Below are 20177 nucleotides of genomic sequence, written 5' to 3' on the forward strand. Positions count from 1 at the left end.
AACCTTGGGAGCTATGCAAAGGGGGAAGGCAGCTGGGGATGATCAGGTAACAGCAGATTTGTTGAAGGATGGCGGGCACATTGTTCTAGAAAAACTGGCCACGCTGTATACGCAATGCCTCACGACTTCGAGCGTACCGGAATCTTGGAAGGACGCTAACATAATCCTAATCCATAAGAAAGGGGACGCCAATGACTTGAAAAAATTACAGACCGATCAGCTTACTGTTCGTTGCCTACAAAGTATTTACAAAGGTAATCGCAAATAGAATCAGGAACACCTTAGACTTCTGTCAACCAAAGGACCAAGCAGGATTTCATAAATTCTACTCAACAGTAGACCATATTCACACTATCAATCAGGTGATAGAGAAACGTGCGCAATATAACCAACCCTTACATATAGCTTTCATTGATTACGGGAAAGCATTTGATTAAGTCGTAATCTCAGCAGCCATGGAGGCATTACGGAATCAGGGTGTAGATGAGCCGTATGTAAAAATACTTAAAGATATCTATAACGGCCCCACAGCTACCGTAGCCCTCCATAAAGAAAGTAACAAAATCCCAACAAAGAAAGGCGCCAGGCAGGGAGATACAATCTCTCCAATGCTATTCACAGCGTGTTTACAGGAGGTATTCAGAGACCTGGATTGGGAAGAATTGGGGATAAGAGTTAATGGGGAATACTTTAGTAACTTGTGATTCGCTGATGATATTGCCTTGCTTAGTAACTCAGGGGACCAACTGCAATGCATGCTCACTGACCTGGAGAGGCAAAGCAGAAGGGTGGGTCTAAAAATTAACCTGCAGAAAACCAAAGTAATGTTTAACAGTCTCCGAAGAGAACAGCAGTTTACGATAGGTAGCGAGGCACTGGAAGTGGTAAGGGAATACATCTACTTAGGGCAGGTAGCGACGGCGGATCCGGATCATGAGACGGAAATAATCAGAAAAATAAGAATGGGCTTGGGTGCATTTGACAGGCATTCTCAGATCATGAACAGCAGGTTGCCATTATCCCTCAAGAGAAAAGTGTGTAATAGCTGTGTCTTACCAGTACTCACCTACGGGGTAGAAACCTGGAGGCTTATGAAAAGGGTTCAACTTAAATTGAGGACGACGCAACGAGCTATGGAAAGAAGAATGATGGGTGTAACGTTAAGGGATAAGAAAAGAGCAGATTGGGTGAGGGAACAAACACGAGTTAATGACATCTTAGTTGAAATCAAGAAAAAGAAATGGGCATGGGCAGGACATGTAATGAGGAGGGAAGATAACCGATGGTCATTAAGGGTTACGGACTGGATTCCAAGAGAAGGAAAGTGTAGCAGGTGGCGGCAGAAAAGTTAGGTGGGCGGATGAGATCAAGAAGTTTGCAGGGACAACATGGCCATAATTGGCATATGACCGGGGTAGTTGGAGAAGTATGGGAGAGGCCTTTGCCCTGCAGTGGGCGTAGCCAGGCTGACAATGATGATTATACTTTTGCTTCCTAGCAGACTACCTATTCAATAACCTCTCAAGGAAATTGATGGTCAGCTTTCTCAGTTGTCTGATTGTGGTGGTAGATCTCGCCACGTAAGCAACATCACACTGAAAGGAACTCTCACTGCACTGAGACCGTGGTTCCAAATACTATAACTATACAGTTCTCTCAAGTCTGTACAAACCCGTCTGACGCCAATACTTTATCAATACTGCCAATACTTTTTGAAGTCAATCTATGCAAATCTAGCTGCAACTGTTCCTCTATAAGGTATGCACAAGGGTCCACCTCAAGCACTTCAAGGGTGAAGGTCAGGGTTCACCCCATTTTTTTATAGCATGCTTTGAGGCAGTAGCATACCTGTGAACCTGTGAGCTTTAACATTAGCAAAAATTCCCTGAACATGACATGGGCAAAGGGGAAACAGCACACATCTATTTTGAAGTTTGCGCTAAGCACACACCTTTGTGGGATACATACGGACTTTATTAGCGGTAATTTAACTATAGACACAGCATACAAGCAGTACCAAATCTGGATGAGCAGAGACTGACAAGTAACACATTGTGTTTTTAGATCAGCGACTTCATCAGTGATTTTGCTTTTGCCAATTTTGCCTGCTATAGGAACTTTTCTGAACAAACTTGCTAGAAGGAAGTCTTCTGATGGCAAAAGGGCACCAGAGAAGTATTTCAACAGGTACAATTAGGCCTAGGGAGTGACGAGCAAAACTTCTGATGAACAAAGTTGTTAAGCTTGATGCAACATTTGTAAAATTGTAGAACAAGCCCAAATTAGTAAACTTCATCCCTGAATGCCTAGTCTATTTTTGAAAATACAGCACTATTTTCATTTGTGAATATTTAAGGAAGAGACATACTGCTTTCCTTAGTATGCCCTTAGTACACCATTCTGCTACGGGTCTTGCCGAGACTCTCACACTATGTTTTTTGCCAGTTGCGTGATATCTGACCTATTTGTGGCCAAACTTGGACAAATGCTGAACGTAGCAGATACTGCTACTATGCATGCACCTTCACTTTTTCTGTCCTGCTTCGTATTTGTTTCTCAAAGCTGACTTTTGTGTGTAAGCGTTAGAAAGGAATGGCGTAAATTATTAACGCATGGTGTTTAATATAATATACATCTTTACAGCATTACAAGAAAATCAATGCAGGTGTACTTTATGAAGTACGCTGGGCTTATATACACGCTTTCAATGAAAGAGAACCAGAACGGAAGCAATAATGCTGCAGTATAGGGGGAGCATCGCACAGTGTAGTCAAACCGGATGTGCGCGCCCGTCAATGCCAATGACAGAGGACAGCACAGACTGTAGACCTTCAGTTATGCTTCGGCCACCCACTCCGCTGTTCGCGTTCCATTTGGTGGCGACAGTATCTATGTATGCAAGAGAATTTAACAACACAAACATCTCAAGTTTTAAATTTTGTGTCAGTGGTCCTTTAAGAAGTTGCAAAATACAGCCTTTATTTTCGATGACCTGCACCAGGTTATGCTTTCGTACAGGCTTAGCATACTTTATAAAGTACATGATCGTAGCATTCGAAAGAATAAAGTACAATTCATTAAACTTTCACAACACAGTTGCAGTGTTAAGAGATCATTGGGTACCAAAATATCAATAACATCTGGCTGGTACATTTTCCTTGGGCCTTAATGGGTTTAAAAGAATTTGGAAGTGTTGGCAGGTGTACAGCAGCATATGGCCCCCAAGAAACAGTCTGCGAAGCTGTTTCAGAACAGAAAATCCAGCGTGCAACCACTCACATGGCTCCCCATCGACATTTTCCCTGAAGTGGTGCAGGACACCCTGGGATATCCTCAAGGCTTCTTGGGCAAGGATGACAGGAGTGTCGCACTCGAGGAACCCATTGGTGTGGAACGGCTTGCTTATTGTGGCAGGCAGGAGTGAGTACTTGCAGACAAGAAGCTTTACCTCCGCCATGAACAGCAGGGCAGACTTGTTGTTCTTCTGGAGCAGCGGGTGCTTGAGCAACTGATCCAGTAGCTGAAAGCCTTCAGTGAACTGAGGGGAAAAGGGGAAGTGTTTCTTATTCTGGGAACGTGGGCACACTGAAGCGGCATAATAAAAAATTATTTGCTGCTATATACCAGTCTGATCAACTGATACAACAAAGACAGCGAAGTTAAAGAGTTCTTACGGCCTTTCTGGCTGTTCTTAGAGACAATTGATCAGCGACAATGTCTGCACGTTCTCACTGATGCCATAGCTATACGGCCGCGTCGGGGCTCCCCCGAGGACTGCACTGCTGGCTGCTCTTTACCACTGCAGCAGTACAAACTCCTAGCTGACCTCCAACACAAAGCCAGTAAAACACAACACGAAAAACAAAAATTAAGAATTACTGGCAAATAAAACCATGCACGGAAGGTGTCTATTCATTTGAGGTGTGCGCAAGGTAAGTTATTTCATGGTCGTTGACAATCAGCTATCGTTGACAACCAGTGCTTGTACCGTCTGTCTCACCTTCCTTTGTCCAGTCTATGGTGCTTCATCGTAGTCAAATTGGTAATCATATTTCAGAGCAAAAATTTTTGACTGCAATGCAGGTTGTGTTGCAGATTGATACTGAGCATAATAATAATATTTGGGGTTTTACGTGCCAAAACCACTTTCTGATTATGAGGCACTGATACTGAGCACACCTCACACTCACTGTACAAAACAGCTGCATAACTACCCTTAACAGCTTCGCTGTAAAACTACCTTGCTAGTACACCTCTATTACTGAAAAAAGAACAAGCACTGATGTCCTACCAATGCTTTTACTGGCATAGCCTGTCAGACGGAAATTCAATGGCCCGTGCATTGGCTGTCATAGGTTTTTCCTCTAAGCCACTCTACCAATGTTAAAATAAAGAACAGCTGGTGGCATGACTACACCTAAAAAACACGGCTGTGCCACAAGCTGCTGCGATTGGCATGAATCAGTCGTAGCACATTAACCACACTGCAAGACCTTATCCACAAACCATTACCAAGGTGAAATAACTTAAAGGGGACCTGAACCATTCTTTTTTTGAAGAGGGGAAATGTACTTGATGTTAAGACAGGCTACTTCAGATATACCTTGCCACAAAAAGTACTTCAATGCATTCAGCAGAAGCGGAGTTATTGGCAATCAAACATCCTCTTCGCTGTGCTCCCATTCCTTCTTCAATGCCTTGCACTGTGAAGGCCACAGGAGAGCAGGGTGTGCCCGCAATGCCCTGCCTCCTAAATGCCACCATGGTGCGCAGTTCAAATTTGGTCTTGGATGTTAACGCAGACGCCACTACTTCCAAGTTTGACGACGCGTCAAACGTAAGCCAAACGCGGTTGTCCTCAGTCAGCTGCAGTGCGCTTAGCCAGTAGACTCGTGACAGCACATAGCTGCGGTCTTCTACGCTACGTAGAAGACTGAAGCTACATAAAACTGTAGTGCGTATGTGCAGCATTTGCTTTGTGCAAGACAGGGCTTGAGTGCATGCTCGCACTCATATGCTCCAGTCTGACCATGCCATGTGGTTCGGACTAGCTTTATCCTTCACCAGCTTGACCAACGGATAGTAGCCACACCCAACTTGCGCATTTTAAAGCGCTATCAATAAGTACGCCGAAGCATCCAACCATGAGCGGCCAAGAGTGAGCGCGCGCTGGCAAGCGTGCATGTGGTCTTACCTTGAGTTTTGCGTGGTTCAAGGCTAGTTGAGCATTCAAAACTGGTCGAAATTTACGAGACCTGCCGGCTATGACACCGATAAGCTGTGTGACAAAGCTTAATTCCTATGCAGGCAACCGTGGTCAAGTACACGGGAGAAGGAGATAGTCTGGTTTTTCCGGAAACGTGCAATTATTATAGAAATTCAAAAGTGCATTTTCGCTTACTTCAGCCAGTTCATTGAACTTCAATAAATACACACAGTAACAGTAGGAAGAAGCACACTGATTCAAACACCTTCTTGCTTGACATCAGCTATTGGCCAATAGCAGCCACATATAGGAACCCACTTTATTACGAAATAAAGTTTCCAGAAAAGAATTAGAAGTGGGCTTCAGTTCAAAAGAGCATTTGAAAGAAATGTGACTTTGCACTCGACTTTAGAGTTCCATGTGCCACGTATGACAGCAAAGCTTGGCTAAGATGTTCACAGCAGCGTATGCTATCCACAGACCTTTTTCACAAAGCCCGAAGGGGTGGTTCAGGATCCCTTTAAAGCAAACCCAGTGGTAAGAAGTGAAAAGTCAGGAGAGAGAAGGAAGCAAAAGCCATGTCTTGCCACTTTATTGCTGGGGAGTACAACTTCTGGAAATGAGGGCCACTCTGACTAGAGTCAGCACGTAGTTGGTTGGTTTGCCACTAAATACAGTATATATCTGCTATGGGGGAACGGCCAAGAGCCTGATGGAATTAGGCGAATAGCCACTACATAACATTTACTTGTTGAAAGGAGATTGTGATATGCATCTGCAAATCTTTACTCAAACTGATATCACACCAAATAGTGCAAGACCACCTGCAGATAATACTGCGCCAGTTTTATTGTGTTAATGCTTGACATTATGAGAGAAACAGCAACTTTTTTGTTAATACTACAAAGGAAACTGCCTGAACCAGACAGTCGGAAAAATACCTTCTCTTGGTTGTAGAGCAGGTGCGCCTTCGCCAACACAAACCGCAACCGCGGAAGACCCTCGTCTAGCTGACCGGCCGTGGCCTCAGTCTGCCGAGCCACATCAGCAGCTGCATCCACCAGGCCCACCTTGATCAGAGCATTGATGAGGTAAGAGGCAGCAAGCACAGTCCCCTGGTTCATGCTTCTGTCCATGGCCACGGTGTACCACAGGGTTGCAGCCTTGACCTCTTCCAAGAACTGGTTGATAAGGTGGAGAGTGCATGATGGTTTACTACTTTTGTTAGCTCCTGCACACTGAAAATTTTACAGAAGCGTGAAGCAATTTACGGTACAGTAAAGGATGCTAACAGCATCAAATGTATGAGATACTGGGTGGAAAGCCCACAGGATGTCTTTAATAGGGTTCCGTATTTCCAGTAATCAATTTTACAAGCCTTCAACAATGTGGTAAACTACTAGATCCTATCATGCACCTGCTTTGTGAAAAAGTTGGCTAAAAATGAGGTGTTCGTCAGAATCAAGTACAAAGAAATTGCATCAAAATTTACCTGCATCAAACGACTACGAGTCTCACCAGGGCAAACTTTCAATTTCAAAGCCAGTGGTTGATTACACCTAGGACTGGAATGTTCAGCACCTAATTTAAGAATTCAGCAGCAACTAAACCACATTCAATTTCTTTTAGCAAACTGCACACTTATTTCAGCATAGTGCTTATTCAGCAAGGCATTTATAGTTCTTTCTTTTTTCAACAAATTTAGATCCAGACATGTGCTGCAGTGCACAGCCTCCCTGGAGAACATTGAGAAAAAACCCTTTACACTTTTTAAACGAACAGGCAAGAGGTTCTCACCCTGAACGATGAAGCATACACCTCACAAACCACCTTGACGTGCTCAAAGAACCAGCACTCCACCAAATCACGAAACATAAGGCTCCATTCAGATGAAGGCCGTGCAAAGGCCGTGGTCCACATTTCCAGAACCTAAAAGTATATATATATATATAAAAAAAGCAGATGCCATAGCTATGTTCCACTTCACAACAAAATTAGTATGGCAGCACTGATTACAGCTCAGCTACAGTCCAGAAGAACCTCGTTCATATGTCTCGAAAAAAAAAAGCATGAGAAAATACCTACTAGTGGGGAAAACATACGACCCAAAGGGACTAAAAGATTGGCAGACTACTGCAGTAGAGATGTATGTAATGCAAAGCGCTGCATGAATCATTGCAGAGCGAGATGCCAACACATGCCCAGTAGACGGGGCCCAAGACTCGCGTCAATTTTGTGGCTTCGATAAGGTTACACTTGCGCAACTCGAATTCGGCCTCGGTCAGCAGCTCCTTTGAACGGGGCAAGTCCGCAATCGCATCAGTTAGAGCAGCATGCTTGGCACTCTTCTTGCGCCAAAACCAACAAAGTGAGGCACTCACTTGCGCAGAATGGAGCACGAGGGTCTCCAGGTTTCACATGAAATGCAACACTGTGCGGGTCTCTGCACGAAATATCTGAATACACGTATTCGAAAAATCGTATAGAAAGTATTTGATTACCAAATCAAATCGTTAAAAAAATTCAGTATTCGATTTGATCTGGTAAAATTTGGGTGTTCGCATACTCCTAAAAAGAATACATTATCAGTTTGAACTCATTTAGCATTTCTTTTTATTGTCTTTTTAACATGTATTGAGGCAGCCCGAGTTGGACGAGGATCACCTTTCAAAGGTTAATTCATTCTGAGCCGCAGTGCTATCTTAATGTCCTGGAGACAAGTAAATTTTGTGGATGAAGCCAATAAAATTGTGTCTTGTCACTCAGTCAGAGCACTGAAGTGAGATAATTATAACTGATAGTAAGCTTAATTGTGGCTTACCTGGTCCAAGTTCTTCTGGGCTGACAGTTCGTACCCCACATTGATGTGTCGATAACTTTTAGTGGCATCACATGAATAGTCCTTATCCTCAGCCAGTGCTTGGCTCAGAATAGGGTCATCACACTTCATCTCCAAAGGATCAACAGCAGCTTCTGACACATCCTTCTGCAGCAAATTAGGCGATAACTCCAGGTTATGTGAAGGTTAGATTGAATACAATATTCGCCACATTGTGTGTGTTTCAGTGTGTATGCAACACACACACACACACACACACACACACACACACACACACACTGTAGATATTTATATTACAGTTACAGAAGAGAATGTAAATAATACTGGCATAGGCTATGGAAGAGCCTGTTTTGCAAGCCCTCTTTATAATATGTAGTCATTTTGCACTGATTAGAAAACTTTTTACCATTGGTTTTCAAGGTTTCACTGTATGAAGCAATAGGTCATGAAATCAGAAAATCTTCCCTCATCGGAATGATACCAAGGAAGTGCTTCTTTAACAGCTTTATTCTTTTCGCCCGAGGGCATCTTAGATATTGTTTGCGTTTTTGGAAATGTGTTTAGAAAATAGGTAGTTCAGGGCAAGAATTGCTAATAGCTGCTGCATATGATATTTTTGTTCCATTTCTCGCTGAAAAGTTCGCATCCCGTTTGGGAAGTCATCACGCCTCGATGCTGCCTGAGCAAACTTAACACGCCGAGTGATTTGCTTCACAACGTAGTCCCTTCTTGCATGTGAGTTTTGTACTCAACTGAATTCTTTCTTATACTTACGCTGCAGACGACTAAACCGGGCCTTGCTGCCAGCGCTCATCTATTTTGACTGACACTACTCTGCCTTTAAATATATCATGTGGCACCCCTCTCTAGTAATATAAAAAAGTACTGAAAAGTTAGTCAGTCTTTAGCTTTGTACGTTTCCAAGCAGCTCCCTTGGGGAATTTAAAATTGCACAAACTGCAGCGGGAACAGTAGTTCATCGGCATATGCAGCAGAATTGCATCGGCGGTACAGCACTAACACGCGCTTTTATTAACCCGTGTGTTTGGCGACTTCGTTGGCTAATGTACGCGTTTCCCTCAATAAATTGGCAATTACTCTTCTTGAGGCGACTTCGACTGCACTTATTCGGCGATGTCACATGTATTCATCAGCAGAAAAATCACAACGGCACATGTAGAGATTGCACCGTGCGGATTTGTTTGATATAAGTCTGCACTGACAACGGGTGCTTATTATTCAGGTACAGAAGCAGCATAGTGGCAAGGGTAGAATAAAAAAAACCATCGAGAGATCGCATCACTCAACAAAATTTATCGGCTAGTGAACATGAGTTTCACGTCATGTAAATGGGGTTCATGGCGTTTGTCTGCAAGACACACCTTGCACGTATGAGGACCATGTTGTCCCAAACACCGGTAACATCGTGTTCATACCCGCTCGCACAGAGGTCAGCATCTCCCTACAGCTGTCACCATAGAAGAAGCAGCCTGGCACCCGAACAAAGGAGAAATCGCAGCCGCGAACTTCAGCCATCCTAGCTGCAAAGGGTTGTCGTCTGCTACTGCTCCCGCGTGTACTGTTGGAAGCGTCTGCTAGGTGGCTTTCAGTGGCGCCTCTATAGGCGGTGCACGAGGCGTGTACAAAAAAGGTCTTTAGATAGCACCGTCATCGACATTGCGAAATCGGACGACGCCAATGTTTAGACGTACATGCGGAAATGGCTAGCAATCTTTCGACAGACACAGATGCCCTCTGGATTAATTTTAAGACAGTAAGACATGACTGCATCGAACTATTTATACCGTTAAAAACAAGAAAATTGCGGAAATACAACCCCTGGGTACCGCGTGAGTTAATTCATGCCATACAAAAAGTAAAAAGGTTACGTTGGTCTTTGAAGAAGACCAAAAATCAATCACTCCAGACATCAAAGTTGATTACCGCCAAAGCAGAACTCAAAATCAGACTAAGCCACACCAGAAAAGAATACTTTAATACTACCCTGCCTAACTTCGTGAAAGGTAATCCACAAAGATTTTTGAATCCCAGGCCGTCCAGCAGATCTCGGCGGCCCTCGAAAGGCAACGACCGAGCGAAACCGGAGGGAGGCTGCCACCCCAAAGGAGGGGCAGGCGCGGTCGACCAAAGGGAATAGTGCGGCCGCGGCCGAAGTAGAGGCGCCACACGCCGCGAAGACGTCATGGCCGCGTCACGGTAACGCCTCCCTAACAGGGGAAGGCTAACCGTTCTGCAGGCGTTCAGAACAAAGTTTCGTCACTCACTCACTCACTCACTTCCGTGCACGCAATGTTTTTACTCCAGAACCCCATGATGAAAAAGTTTCTTAAGCTAATGCATACAAGTACTTCCAATCGGTATTTACTGCAGATAACGGGTTTGTCCCCCCAATAATTTCGACAGGTTTCACCATTGACTCACTAAACATAACTGGCTCAGGAATCTTTAACCTTCTACTGGTTAAGTAAGTAAAGGAACTGGCAGTACTGAAAATAAATAATAAAATCGAGTTTGAATAGTAAGAAGTAGCATTTATTTTATTCCAAAAGAAAACAGAAGGGAGGGGCTAGTAAAATGCACAGAGTAAAACATCTTCGAAAAGAAATGGTAAAACCCATTTCAAATAGAGCCAAACATTCTCAAATACGAATAAAAAGGAGATGCATACAGAAGCAAATATTTTCGAACATGAGCTATTTCTATCGACTGATAGCAAGCTCATTGGTATGAGGCCTGAACTTTGTCACAAGTGAGATTCTCTCGCAACAGCTGGCAAGTCAACCTCAACTGTCCCGACATACTTTCAGTCTGCGCACAATGCTTCCGCGCACAATGCCTAAGTGTTGCATTTCACTGCTTTAAAGAGTTTACTTTGATTTGGATGAGGGATACCTGCATCTCAGCATCAGCCAAATCTGTTTTTTGAGCTCAAGCTCCTTCAAAGAAGTGGTGGTATGCTTCCTTTCCCTTTCATTCCTCAATGTGTAGGTCCTTTGTGTTCTCAGCCTCCTTCAGCTGCGTGTTCGCCACCCAGACAATTTGAAGCATCCTCTTGGTCAGTTGTACAGTCAACTTCCGATTTTTTGGACTCCCTAGGGACCGCGAAAACGTTCGAAAAATCAGGCAGTTTGAAAAAATGAACGCAGGTCTTTTACTGCCCTCAAAGGCTCAAATCGCTACAGGCACACCTGAAAAAGTTCTGAAGGTCTGCCAGTACACTTATTAGACATATCGGTGCTCATACTGGGACAGGAGATGGCGGGTGCACGCGTGTATAATTAAGGAATACATACTGGGTCCTGTGACAATTGCCCGTTCCCACGCTTGTTATGCTTTACCGCAATACTTTTGCATATGCTTCACAGCGTAAGATTTCTGTATTGAGGCGAAGCTGCCTTTTGGGAACCGGCATTATGCAAAGCGACGTGCTTTCTGTGCTTCGAAGCCAATCGCAAGGACTACAAAGGCGGAATCACTGCCATTGCTGACAGTGGCAAGTTCTTTCAATGAAAAACATGGCACTTAATGGCAGGAAGCTTAATAGCGAACGTCAAAGCAGCTGGGCCTAGCGTTACCGCAGTGGTGGCTAAGGCCGCCAGCATATCTGCGAGCGAGAGCGCCGGTTTGAGGCGGCAAGGCCATCAAAACGGCAGTGGTGGTGGCTTTGAGTAATGCTGTTTGGGACCTGCGGTGATGGCAAAAGGTTTGGAAAATCGGACGGCGAACGGTTACCGAGTCCGAAATTTCAGATACATCTTCAGAGATGTTCTTATACATTGACTCTGTGGGGTATGTGGTAGCGTCGCAAAGCTGTTCGAATTATCGGGCATCCGGAAAGTCGGTTGTTGACTGTACACTGGCAACTCCTCCAGCTGATGACAGGGCATCAAAGATGATTTGTTGGAATTCCTCTCTGTTACTAGAGCCAGCAGTATCGCGACCTTCATTCGCTTTCAATAAAATTACAGCTAATTTTCCCTGACAGAAGCACAAATTCCCTGAGCTTTCCCGAAGTATTTCTTGACTACTCAATATCCTTGAGAATTCCCGGTTTTCCCAGTTGGTAGACACCCTGATTAATAATACATGGGAGTGAATGGGATTTAGGTCTGGACCATGAAAATGTGACGTAGCAGCCAGGAAAACAGTGAGAAACGTATTAATGGGGTTCCACTGCGTTACTTTAACTCTTTCGGGACCGGGGAAAAAACAGGCAATTCTGATGGGTGTCAAAAATTATTTTTTATTACGAATAGTCATTACGCTATATTGCTGCAATGTTTATCAAAATGTAGCTAATTAGATGGTCTTTCATGCATAAAGAAAGGTTAGACTTAAAAGTGATATATAATATTTTTAAAAAAATCTCAAATTCAAGATTTGCTGAAAGAACAACATAAAAAAGTTGGAAAAGTCATGGATATAAAAGTGGAAAAACATAATAAAAAAAATTCAAGATATACAAAATGTGCTACAATGCCTCCTTTCTTGCTTGTGAAAATTTGGCACGCGTATCTACAACTGTCTTTTTTTTGTGTGAAATCTAGCTTGCACCAGTGGTCAGCCACTCAGGTCCCACGGTTCTTGTGCCACTCGACGAAGCAGTTCCGGGCAGTCGTAAAACACAAGTGAACTTGGCATGTGCTGCAAAAGACATTAGTTTTGAGCTCGATTTTCTTCTGCTCATAGCACAGCTTGCAGTTTCTGCGTTTTGCCACTTTTTCCGGCTTGTGGAGTGCATGTTTTGCGTCGGGTGGTGGAGGCGTGTGTGCTTGCTTGGCACCGTCAAGATTCAGAAGCTGCCGAATGAGCTCTTCTCTAAAAGCTAGGTGGTCAAACCCGGCAGTGCGTGCCAGCTCAGGAATCTCTGGGTGCAATGTGCGGTGAGCTTGGAAGAGTACGAAACTGTTCACACATGCAATATCGATGCAGTGGAAGAACAGAGTCTTCCACCACCGTACGCTTCTCATGAGAACATTATAATATCCAATCATTTGATCCGATTTATCTACGCCTAGCATGCCAGCATTATAATCATGGATCAGCAGAGGCTTTGTTATAGATATCTGAGTCCAGGAGTTTTGCCTTCTTTCCCTTCTTTTTGCGGTGACCGTGTCATTTGCAGTATGAACCGTGCTCATCATGTTGACAACACGCCGGTCTTTCCACTGAAGGTACAGGATGTTCTGATCGCGCAACCATCGAATGTCGCCACGTCGAGCTTTTTTTTCCCACCGTGCATCCTTCAGTTCGGCAGGAAATCCTCGGCGATCCTTGCGTGTGGTTCCGCAAGCCAATGTTTTTCGGCTGAGAAGATGACTGAACAGGCTAGTAGAAGTGTAAAAATTGTCCATAAAGATCCTGTAGCCCTGATCAAGATATCTGTGACACAGCTGGCAAACTACGTCGAAAGCTAAGCCATGGGGCCCTGGCTGCTCACGCTTACCGGTATACACACTAAACTGCACAGTATATCCGGTGCCAGGGTCAGCTAGGACCCACAGCTTGTAGCCCCATTTTGTTACTTTATCTTTGATATACTGTCGGATGCCTGACCGCCCTTTCGATTTCACCATGCGCTCATCCACGGAAAGATCGCGATGTGGCTGGAAAAGATTCGCTGACACTTCGTTCATGTGTTGCAGGAGCCACCACATGTATCGGAGCTTTCCTCTTGAACTTTGAGTGACATCGTCCAAGTCTGCAACTTGCAACATTGCGAGTAGAGCTATGAACCGGCGTCGCCGCATGATCCGTGGTGGGAGCAGACCGCTGTACAGATCTCCTACGTTCCAATACAGCTTCAGCCGAGGAACCTTCACAACGCCCATGTAAATTACGAGTCCGATAAACTTTAGCATTTCACTTGGGGTGACTTCTTCCCAAGATCCGTCGGAACAAGCATGCGTTGGTTTTTCCAAAATGTGAGTCCAAGCATACTTGTTCGTGTTGTCACAAATTGCTTTGATCACATTCATCGAGAAAAACAGAAGAAAGAAGTCCAGAGCAGTCAAGAATTTCTTTGATCCGCTTCTGAGCGCCACGCCCACTTCTGCGTCCAAGTACACGCCAGGTTCCCGTTGCGGCGAAAACTCAATCCGCTTCTGCGCTGGCGGCAGCAGATCATTGCCGTAGCTTGTTGAGACCCTATCAAGTAAAGATAAAATAATGAGAACATATAGCGAGCCCGTTCACCTACTCCAGAAAGAAATGAATGTGGAACTATGCTCACCTTCGGCTACTAGATGAAGTCCGTGGCTCATCATCATCCGAATCGGAGTCCGAAATAAAATCGGAGCTGCCGAAGTCGTCTTCAGACTCTTCGCTGCTCGGTTCATCAAAAAAATCCGTTGCCGAAGCAGCGGAATCGCGCGATTGACGGCGTTCTTTTCGAGCGACCGGACGCGAGCACGACGCCATTTTCCACTGCGTCCGCCGCCGCCGCAATCGAGAAAATTCTCTCTCGCGTATCGCCAGCTGCTGGAAATGAAATAAACTATGCCGAAACCGAGAGTCTAGTTCCTGACGACCTCCTAGATGGAGCTACATGTCCAAGCGCGCGGAAATTTGAACGGGGCAGTGCGCGCAAAACCGTCGATCATATATGATCGATGGCCTATGGGCCGGTCCCGAAAGTGTTAAAAACGTTTAATAAAAGGGGTACTATATATAAGGGATGGGTACGTACATTATACAGATGCATTACTAAAGTATACATAAGCGATACATACAAACAAGTGAAGCTTCAGCCTGGCGCCAACATTTGGACAAGAGGACTGTCTTCGGTTTCAACTTGGACTTGCCGTTGAAGAGGGAAGGTCACCTTGTTAAAACATTGGCTACAGTTTGAGGCTTCTCTTGATTATCCACAGCTTATCACATAAGCCGCACAAGTTCAATTCAAATTCGTGAACAGTGAGACCAAGCCAGGAACAGTTAAGCTGCAGCTGAAGCAGGCAGTGCTGCTGTCAACTGCCTCATACAAGATAAAAAGGGATGGGGGTACGATGGAACACTTACTGCAGCAAAGTCTCGCAGCATGTCGATTTTGTTCATGTAAAGCCAGTACAGGCAGCCAGCGTTCAGAAGCTTTGCAATGTCAGCAGTATCCTTGTCATTGGTCTTCAGCAGATCTTCTACACTGTTTAGAGCTCTATGGAAACTTTCATCGAAAGTACTGCAGGACAAAGCAATAAAGATGTGTTGTTGATAACTGAGGAAATGCACAACACTATGCTATGTGCATTTCTGCATTGCTATCATGTGCCAAGTCAAAATATGCATTCTTCAGACTGCTGAAAAAATGTGCGTAGGGCTCAAGCTGCTGCTCTGTTAGTTTTCTTGAACACAGTCTCACAACAGTCCAGCATAAACAATCATGTAGAACAAATGTCTAATTTTAATTAAATATTCACGTACAGAATTAACATGCACTTAACCTATTTATTAGCCTAAGATGTTTCAATGGCTTGCGACTTGGCTTGCACCTCTACTTCGTGCAGCTATGAAGAGAGGCCCAGAGAGAAGGAAAATGCACTTAATCACACTTCCATTGTGCCTCGTATGCACGCTGCTCTTTGTCCTCACTATACATGGCCGTCCCATAGAACTGTCACAACACAAATTGGTTCCTAGGCGAGTTATTTCCCATACGAAAGTGTAGTTACATCACTTCCTGCTTCATATGCTAAGTTGCCACTTCCTGGCAACTGCAGCTTATGCAACCATAATCTTTACTGGGAAATGCTTGCAGCAAATGCTACGTGCAAAGGCAAGCTCTCTGCCCCCCCCCCCCCCGCACACACACACACACACACAGCAAGTGACACCGCTGCCGCAGAACGCAGAAGAGAGTACTTGAACCCAGCGGAGCATGCAGCATGCACCTCCCAAGTTTTGCCTACCGACACGACAGACCCATTAGGAGGCAGAGCTATGCAGATTTCGCTAGAAAATACTGCACATTCAAAATTTGGCAATTAATCCGTGCAGAGCTTAACACTGTAACCACGGTGGCATGTTGCACTGAAGAGAAGGTTGCCTGTAATATTTTGTTGGTGATGTAAGGCCTCTGTTAGGACAAATATGGTTCTTATAATGCATATACATGAAAGAACTGCATATAAATATAACTACCACCTGATCACAGTGACTAAATTCTACAGCTGAATCTGGATGAGGCAAATATCACTACACATGCAGCTCTGTGCTGTGATACTCACCTGTACATTAAGTATCACCTATTAGCTTACGTGTATATTTTACTTCCTACCTGATCACAATGACTAAATTCTACAGCTGAATCTGGATGAGGCAAATAACACTACACACAGCTCTGGGCTGTGATACTCACCTGTATATTAAGTATCACCTATTACCTTAAATCTATGTTTTACTTCCTACAGGGCAAGTTACTTAATAATAAACGCCATGAAACATTGTCACTGAAAAATAACACAAAATGATGTCTGTATATACCTTTAGGACTGGCACCTTCAAATCTACAAAGAAAACTTGTTTAGAGGCAGCGGAGCTTTTTCTCATGCCAAGTATGGCAAAGCAATGCCATAATTCCTCCTGCCTTTCCTCAATACTATTTATGATATCTTTTAATTAATTGCACGAACCTTTGCAGAAAAGTGCAGCATTGTTCTTTTTTTAGAATGTTGTCCTACAAGGCATACATTAAACCAAGTAAATCGAACAAAGATCAAGTACTGCCTCTCAATGCTTTCTTTTCATTGTTGCCTTACACTGCAACCTCAAAAGCAGTGAAACCATAAATTGTGGCTCAAGGATTAGAAGCCATTTTCTAGGCTGACTAAAGTATAACCGCAGCTAACACCTGCAACACATAACACACAGCACTATCATTCAATTGAGATTAGCATTTAAAGGGGCCCTGAACCACTTTTTATCAAACTGGAGAAATGCATCTGAAGTTAAAACAGGCTATTTCAGAAATGCTTTGGCATGTAAGCATTCAGCAGAAGTGTAGTTATTGGCAATCAAACACCACCTTTGCAGTGCTCCTGCTCCTTCAACGCCTTGCACTGCGAATGCTAATGCTAAGGCGGGGTTTGCCCATAGTGCTCTGCCTAGTGAAAGTCACTGTGTCACGCATTTCAAATTTGATTCTGGGTATTCACAAGATGTCACTATTTTAGATTTTGGCCACAGATGCCACAGGTACATGCAACTGTAGTGCGTATGTGCAGCATACAGAGAATGTGATCACATATGATGAAGTGACGCATACAAGTGGTGAAAGGGTGTCAGCCTATCTTGCTTTTCAAAAACTCAGTTTCTTTATCATGCAGAGATAGAAGTCTGGCTGATGCATTCGTCCGAGTTGACATGCATGAAGTAGGCTTCCACAATTTTGCGGTTGATGTGATTTCCAATTTTATACAATATTTTGATTTTTTCGAACAAAGGCTTGCATGGGAAATTTCGACAATGCGCGGCCAGATTCGAGCCTGTTGCATTCCTGATCACACCTTGGTGCTCCCTACGGTGGATGTTAAGGAAGCGTTCCGTCTGCCCAAAGTACTTTTTGCTACACGAAAGTGGAATAACGTAGACCGCTCCCACCGAGCATGCCAAAAGCTGTCACGTACACTTAATAGGCATACCGGTGTTCGCACTGTGACAGCAGACAGCGGATGCATGTACTGTGTCTCGTGACAAGTGCCCCATCTTACACTTCATATGCTTCACCGCAATACTTCGCGTATGCTTCACCGCGCAACATTGCTGTATAGAGGCGATGGTGATTTTCGGGAACCAGTATTATGCACCGCGTTGTGCTCTCCGAGTTTCGAAGCCATTGCCGAGGATTACAAAGGGGAGTGAGAGCGATTGCTGTCAGTGGCGAATTCTTCCAATAAAAAACATGGCACCGAATAGCAAGAAGCTTAGTAGCGAACGTGGTAGCAGGTAGGCATAGTGTTACCATGGTAGTGGCTACGGCTGCAAGTGGATCTGTGTGCGAGAGCGCCAGGTCGAGGCGGCAAGACAATCAAAATGGCGGCAGTGGTGCCTTCGATAACGTAATTTCAGACACGCGGTCATGGCAAACAGCCCAGAAAATCGCACGAAATTTCAGACGTTCTTATACATTAAGTATGGGGGATGTGTTGGTGCTGCGAAGGCGTCCGAATTATCAGGCATGTCCGAAAAATTGGGCATTCGTAAAATCGGTAGTTGACTGTAGATTGTATTTACACAAAGTATGTCGTACGTAGACTATGTAGACAAAGATTGCAAAAAAATTTGTAATAGAGGCATACCAAACTAATTGAGAAGAATGGTTTTAAAACCGAAAATATGTTGTACACGGATCCCTTGTAACGGGTGTGAGCTGTGCCAGTCTGTGTGCCCAGGCTGTGGAAATGGCTTTTCCTCAAATCCCAAGGCCCATGAACTTTTGATGCCAAAGGTGCATGATAATCCAGAGGGTACGAACACAAGTTCCACATACCACTCGAGGTTGAAATCCATGTACGGAAAGCGGGACAGCAGCAGGGTGCTCTCAACAAGGACGTAACTGTCCGCCAGCTTGCTGTTGACCTGTGGCGCAAACTCTTTCAGCTCATTGAACAGGTCTACACAAGTATCTGCAGGAAGCCTGGAAAAGCCATGGGAACACTAGTGAGCCTCTGAATCTGAAGCATCAAGACACGTGCTTACTATCAGAAGCACAACAGAAAGATTCCCAGCACCACTACACAAAACAAGCCTGCTGGTGTTCAGCGCATTCCACTGATAGGTAGTGTGACAAATACACCATGTAAGCAATTTTCTATTTCGCCCCACAAAAATAGAACTGCTGAAGCCACGATTCGAACATGCAACCTCCTGCTTGGCAGTAGAACACAGCAGTTACTGAGCCAATGCAAAAAAAAGAAAAAGAAAACACTAAAAGCACAGTGGAGTTTTACAAGTGTTTGAAAGCAAACAAATGCTTTACATAAGTAAAGAAATAATGTTGCCTCACTGTGCATGCTCCGTACACTATTTGGTTTCTGCACTTTACGTATGCTATGTTAATGTTATGTTATTTGGAGAGTTTAACGTACATAATATTTATGTGCACTAAAATATAGTGTTGTCAAAGATGGTGACACCTGTGGCTCCCACATCAATGTAAATTATTGTGATGGCTGATTGGCAGTAACTGTTGAAATGAGCTTTCAGTTCCTCTAAACTCACCTGAAACGCTAGCTACGAGTGCACAGCACATCAAATTTCTGATTGTTCGGCAATTCTGGCGCCTCTAGGCCAGATGAGATGCGTCAGCATAGAAATGACAGAATGGTTGCTAATGGATTGCCTTGGTTTGGACATGTTTGGCACAAGGCACGAGGTGGCACCCAGTCTTTAACATCTTCTTTATATATGCAATACCGTATGTTAGATTGAGCGTCTTGACTAAATGTGCCCCACAACGTCATGCAAAGGTGCTCGCATTTAACACAGGAAGGGACAAACAATTATGAAACTGCTTAGCAAATTAAGCTGAAGTGACATTAGTACTGCAGAAAGTCCAAGACCAAGCATTTTTACTAAGTGCAGAGCTTTCATGAGCACCGAAAATGACACTGGCGTCTTACAAGAAGAGTGCCGCTGCCAGAAATGCTGCACCAGCTCCTTACTTATGATGATACTTAAGTAGAACTTCATTTTAAGTCACTTCTGACACGAAAATACCTTTGTTATCTGCAATATTTGTTACAACCGCAGATTAGTTAGTTGCTGATATTGATGAGAAAACATTTTAGATTAACTGTGAGATACAGTGGAATCTCGATAAACATAAATAACTTAAAATTAATTCTGTGTTCATTATACAGTGGAATCTCTATAAAAAGAAATCGCTCAAATGGAACTGCCGCTTAAATGGAACACCATCCTCATGGTTGGTTGGTTTTGTATTCATGCAATGCTCTCTGCAGTGCCTCTCAGTAAATGGAGCTCTAGATGCACGGAACTAATTACCCTGGTCCCCTGAAGTTTTGTTTAAAGAGAGTCCACTGTATCCTGGTTTGCCATTTCAAAAAGGACCAAATACAAAAGCATTGTCAATGCTGCGGGAATAAACAATGTGGT

General features: G+C 44.1%; 1 protein-coding gene across 4 annotated transcripts in view; it reads right to left on the reverse strand.

Moving 5' to 3' along the window:
* The window catches only part of Sse (extra spindle pole bodies like 1, separase), a 111089-nt gene that overhangs the window by 54199 nt on the left and 36713 nt on the right, over window positions 1-20177 (reverse strand). For all 4 annotated transcript variants that reach the window (XM_070537302.1, XM_070537305.1, XM_070537303.1 and 1 more), the window contains exons 9-14: window positions 18550-18696; window positions 15087-15243; window positions 8028-8192; window positions 7004-7135; window positions 6148-6387; window positions 3280-3538 (exon numbers count right to left, since the gene is read on the reverse strand). In XM_070537302.1, the coding sequence (XP_070393403.1) occupies window positions 3280-3538; window positions 6148-6387; window positions 7004-7135; window positions 8028-8192; window positions 15087-15243; window positions 18550-18696 (1100 nt within the window). The remainder of the gene's footprint in view (window positions 1-3279; window positions 3539-6147; window positions 6388-7003; window positions 7136-8027; window positions 8193-15086; window positions 15244-18549; window positions 18697-20177) is intronic.

This window comes from Dermacentor albipictus, chromosome 4 (assembly GCF_038994185.2).
Source record: "Dermacentor albipictus isolate Rhodes 1998 colony chromosome 4, USDA_Dalb.pri_finalv2, whole genome shotgun sequence".
Lineage (NCBI taxonomy): Eukaryota > Metazoa > Arthropoda > Arachnida > Ixodida > Ixodidae > Dermacentor > Dermacentor albipictus.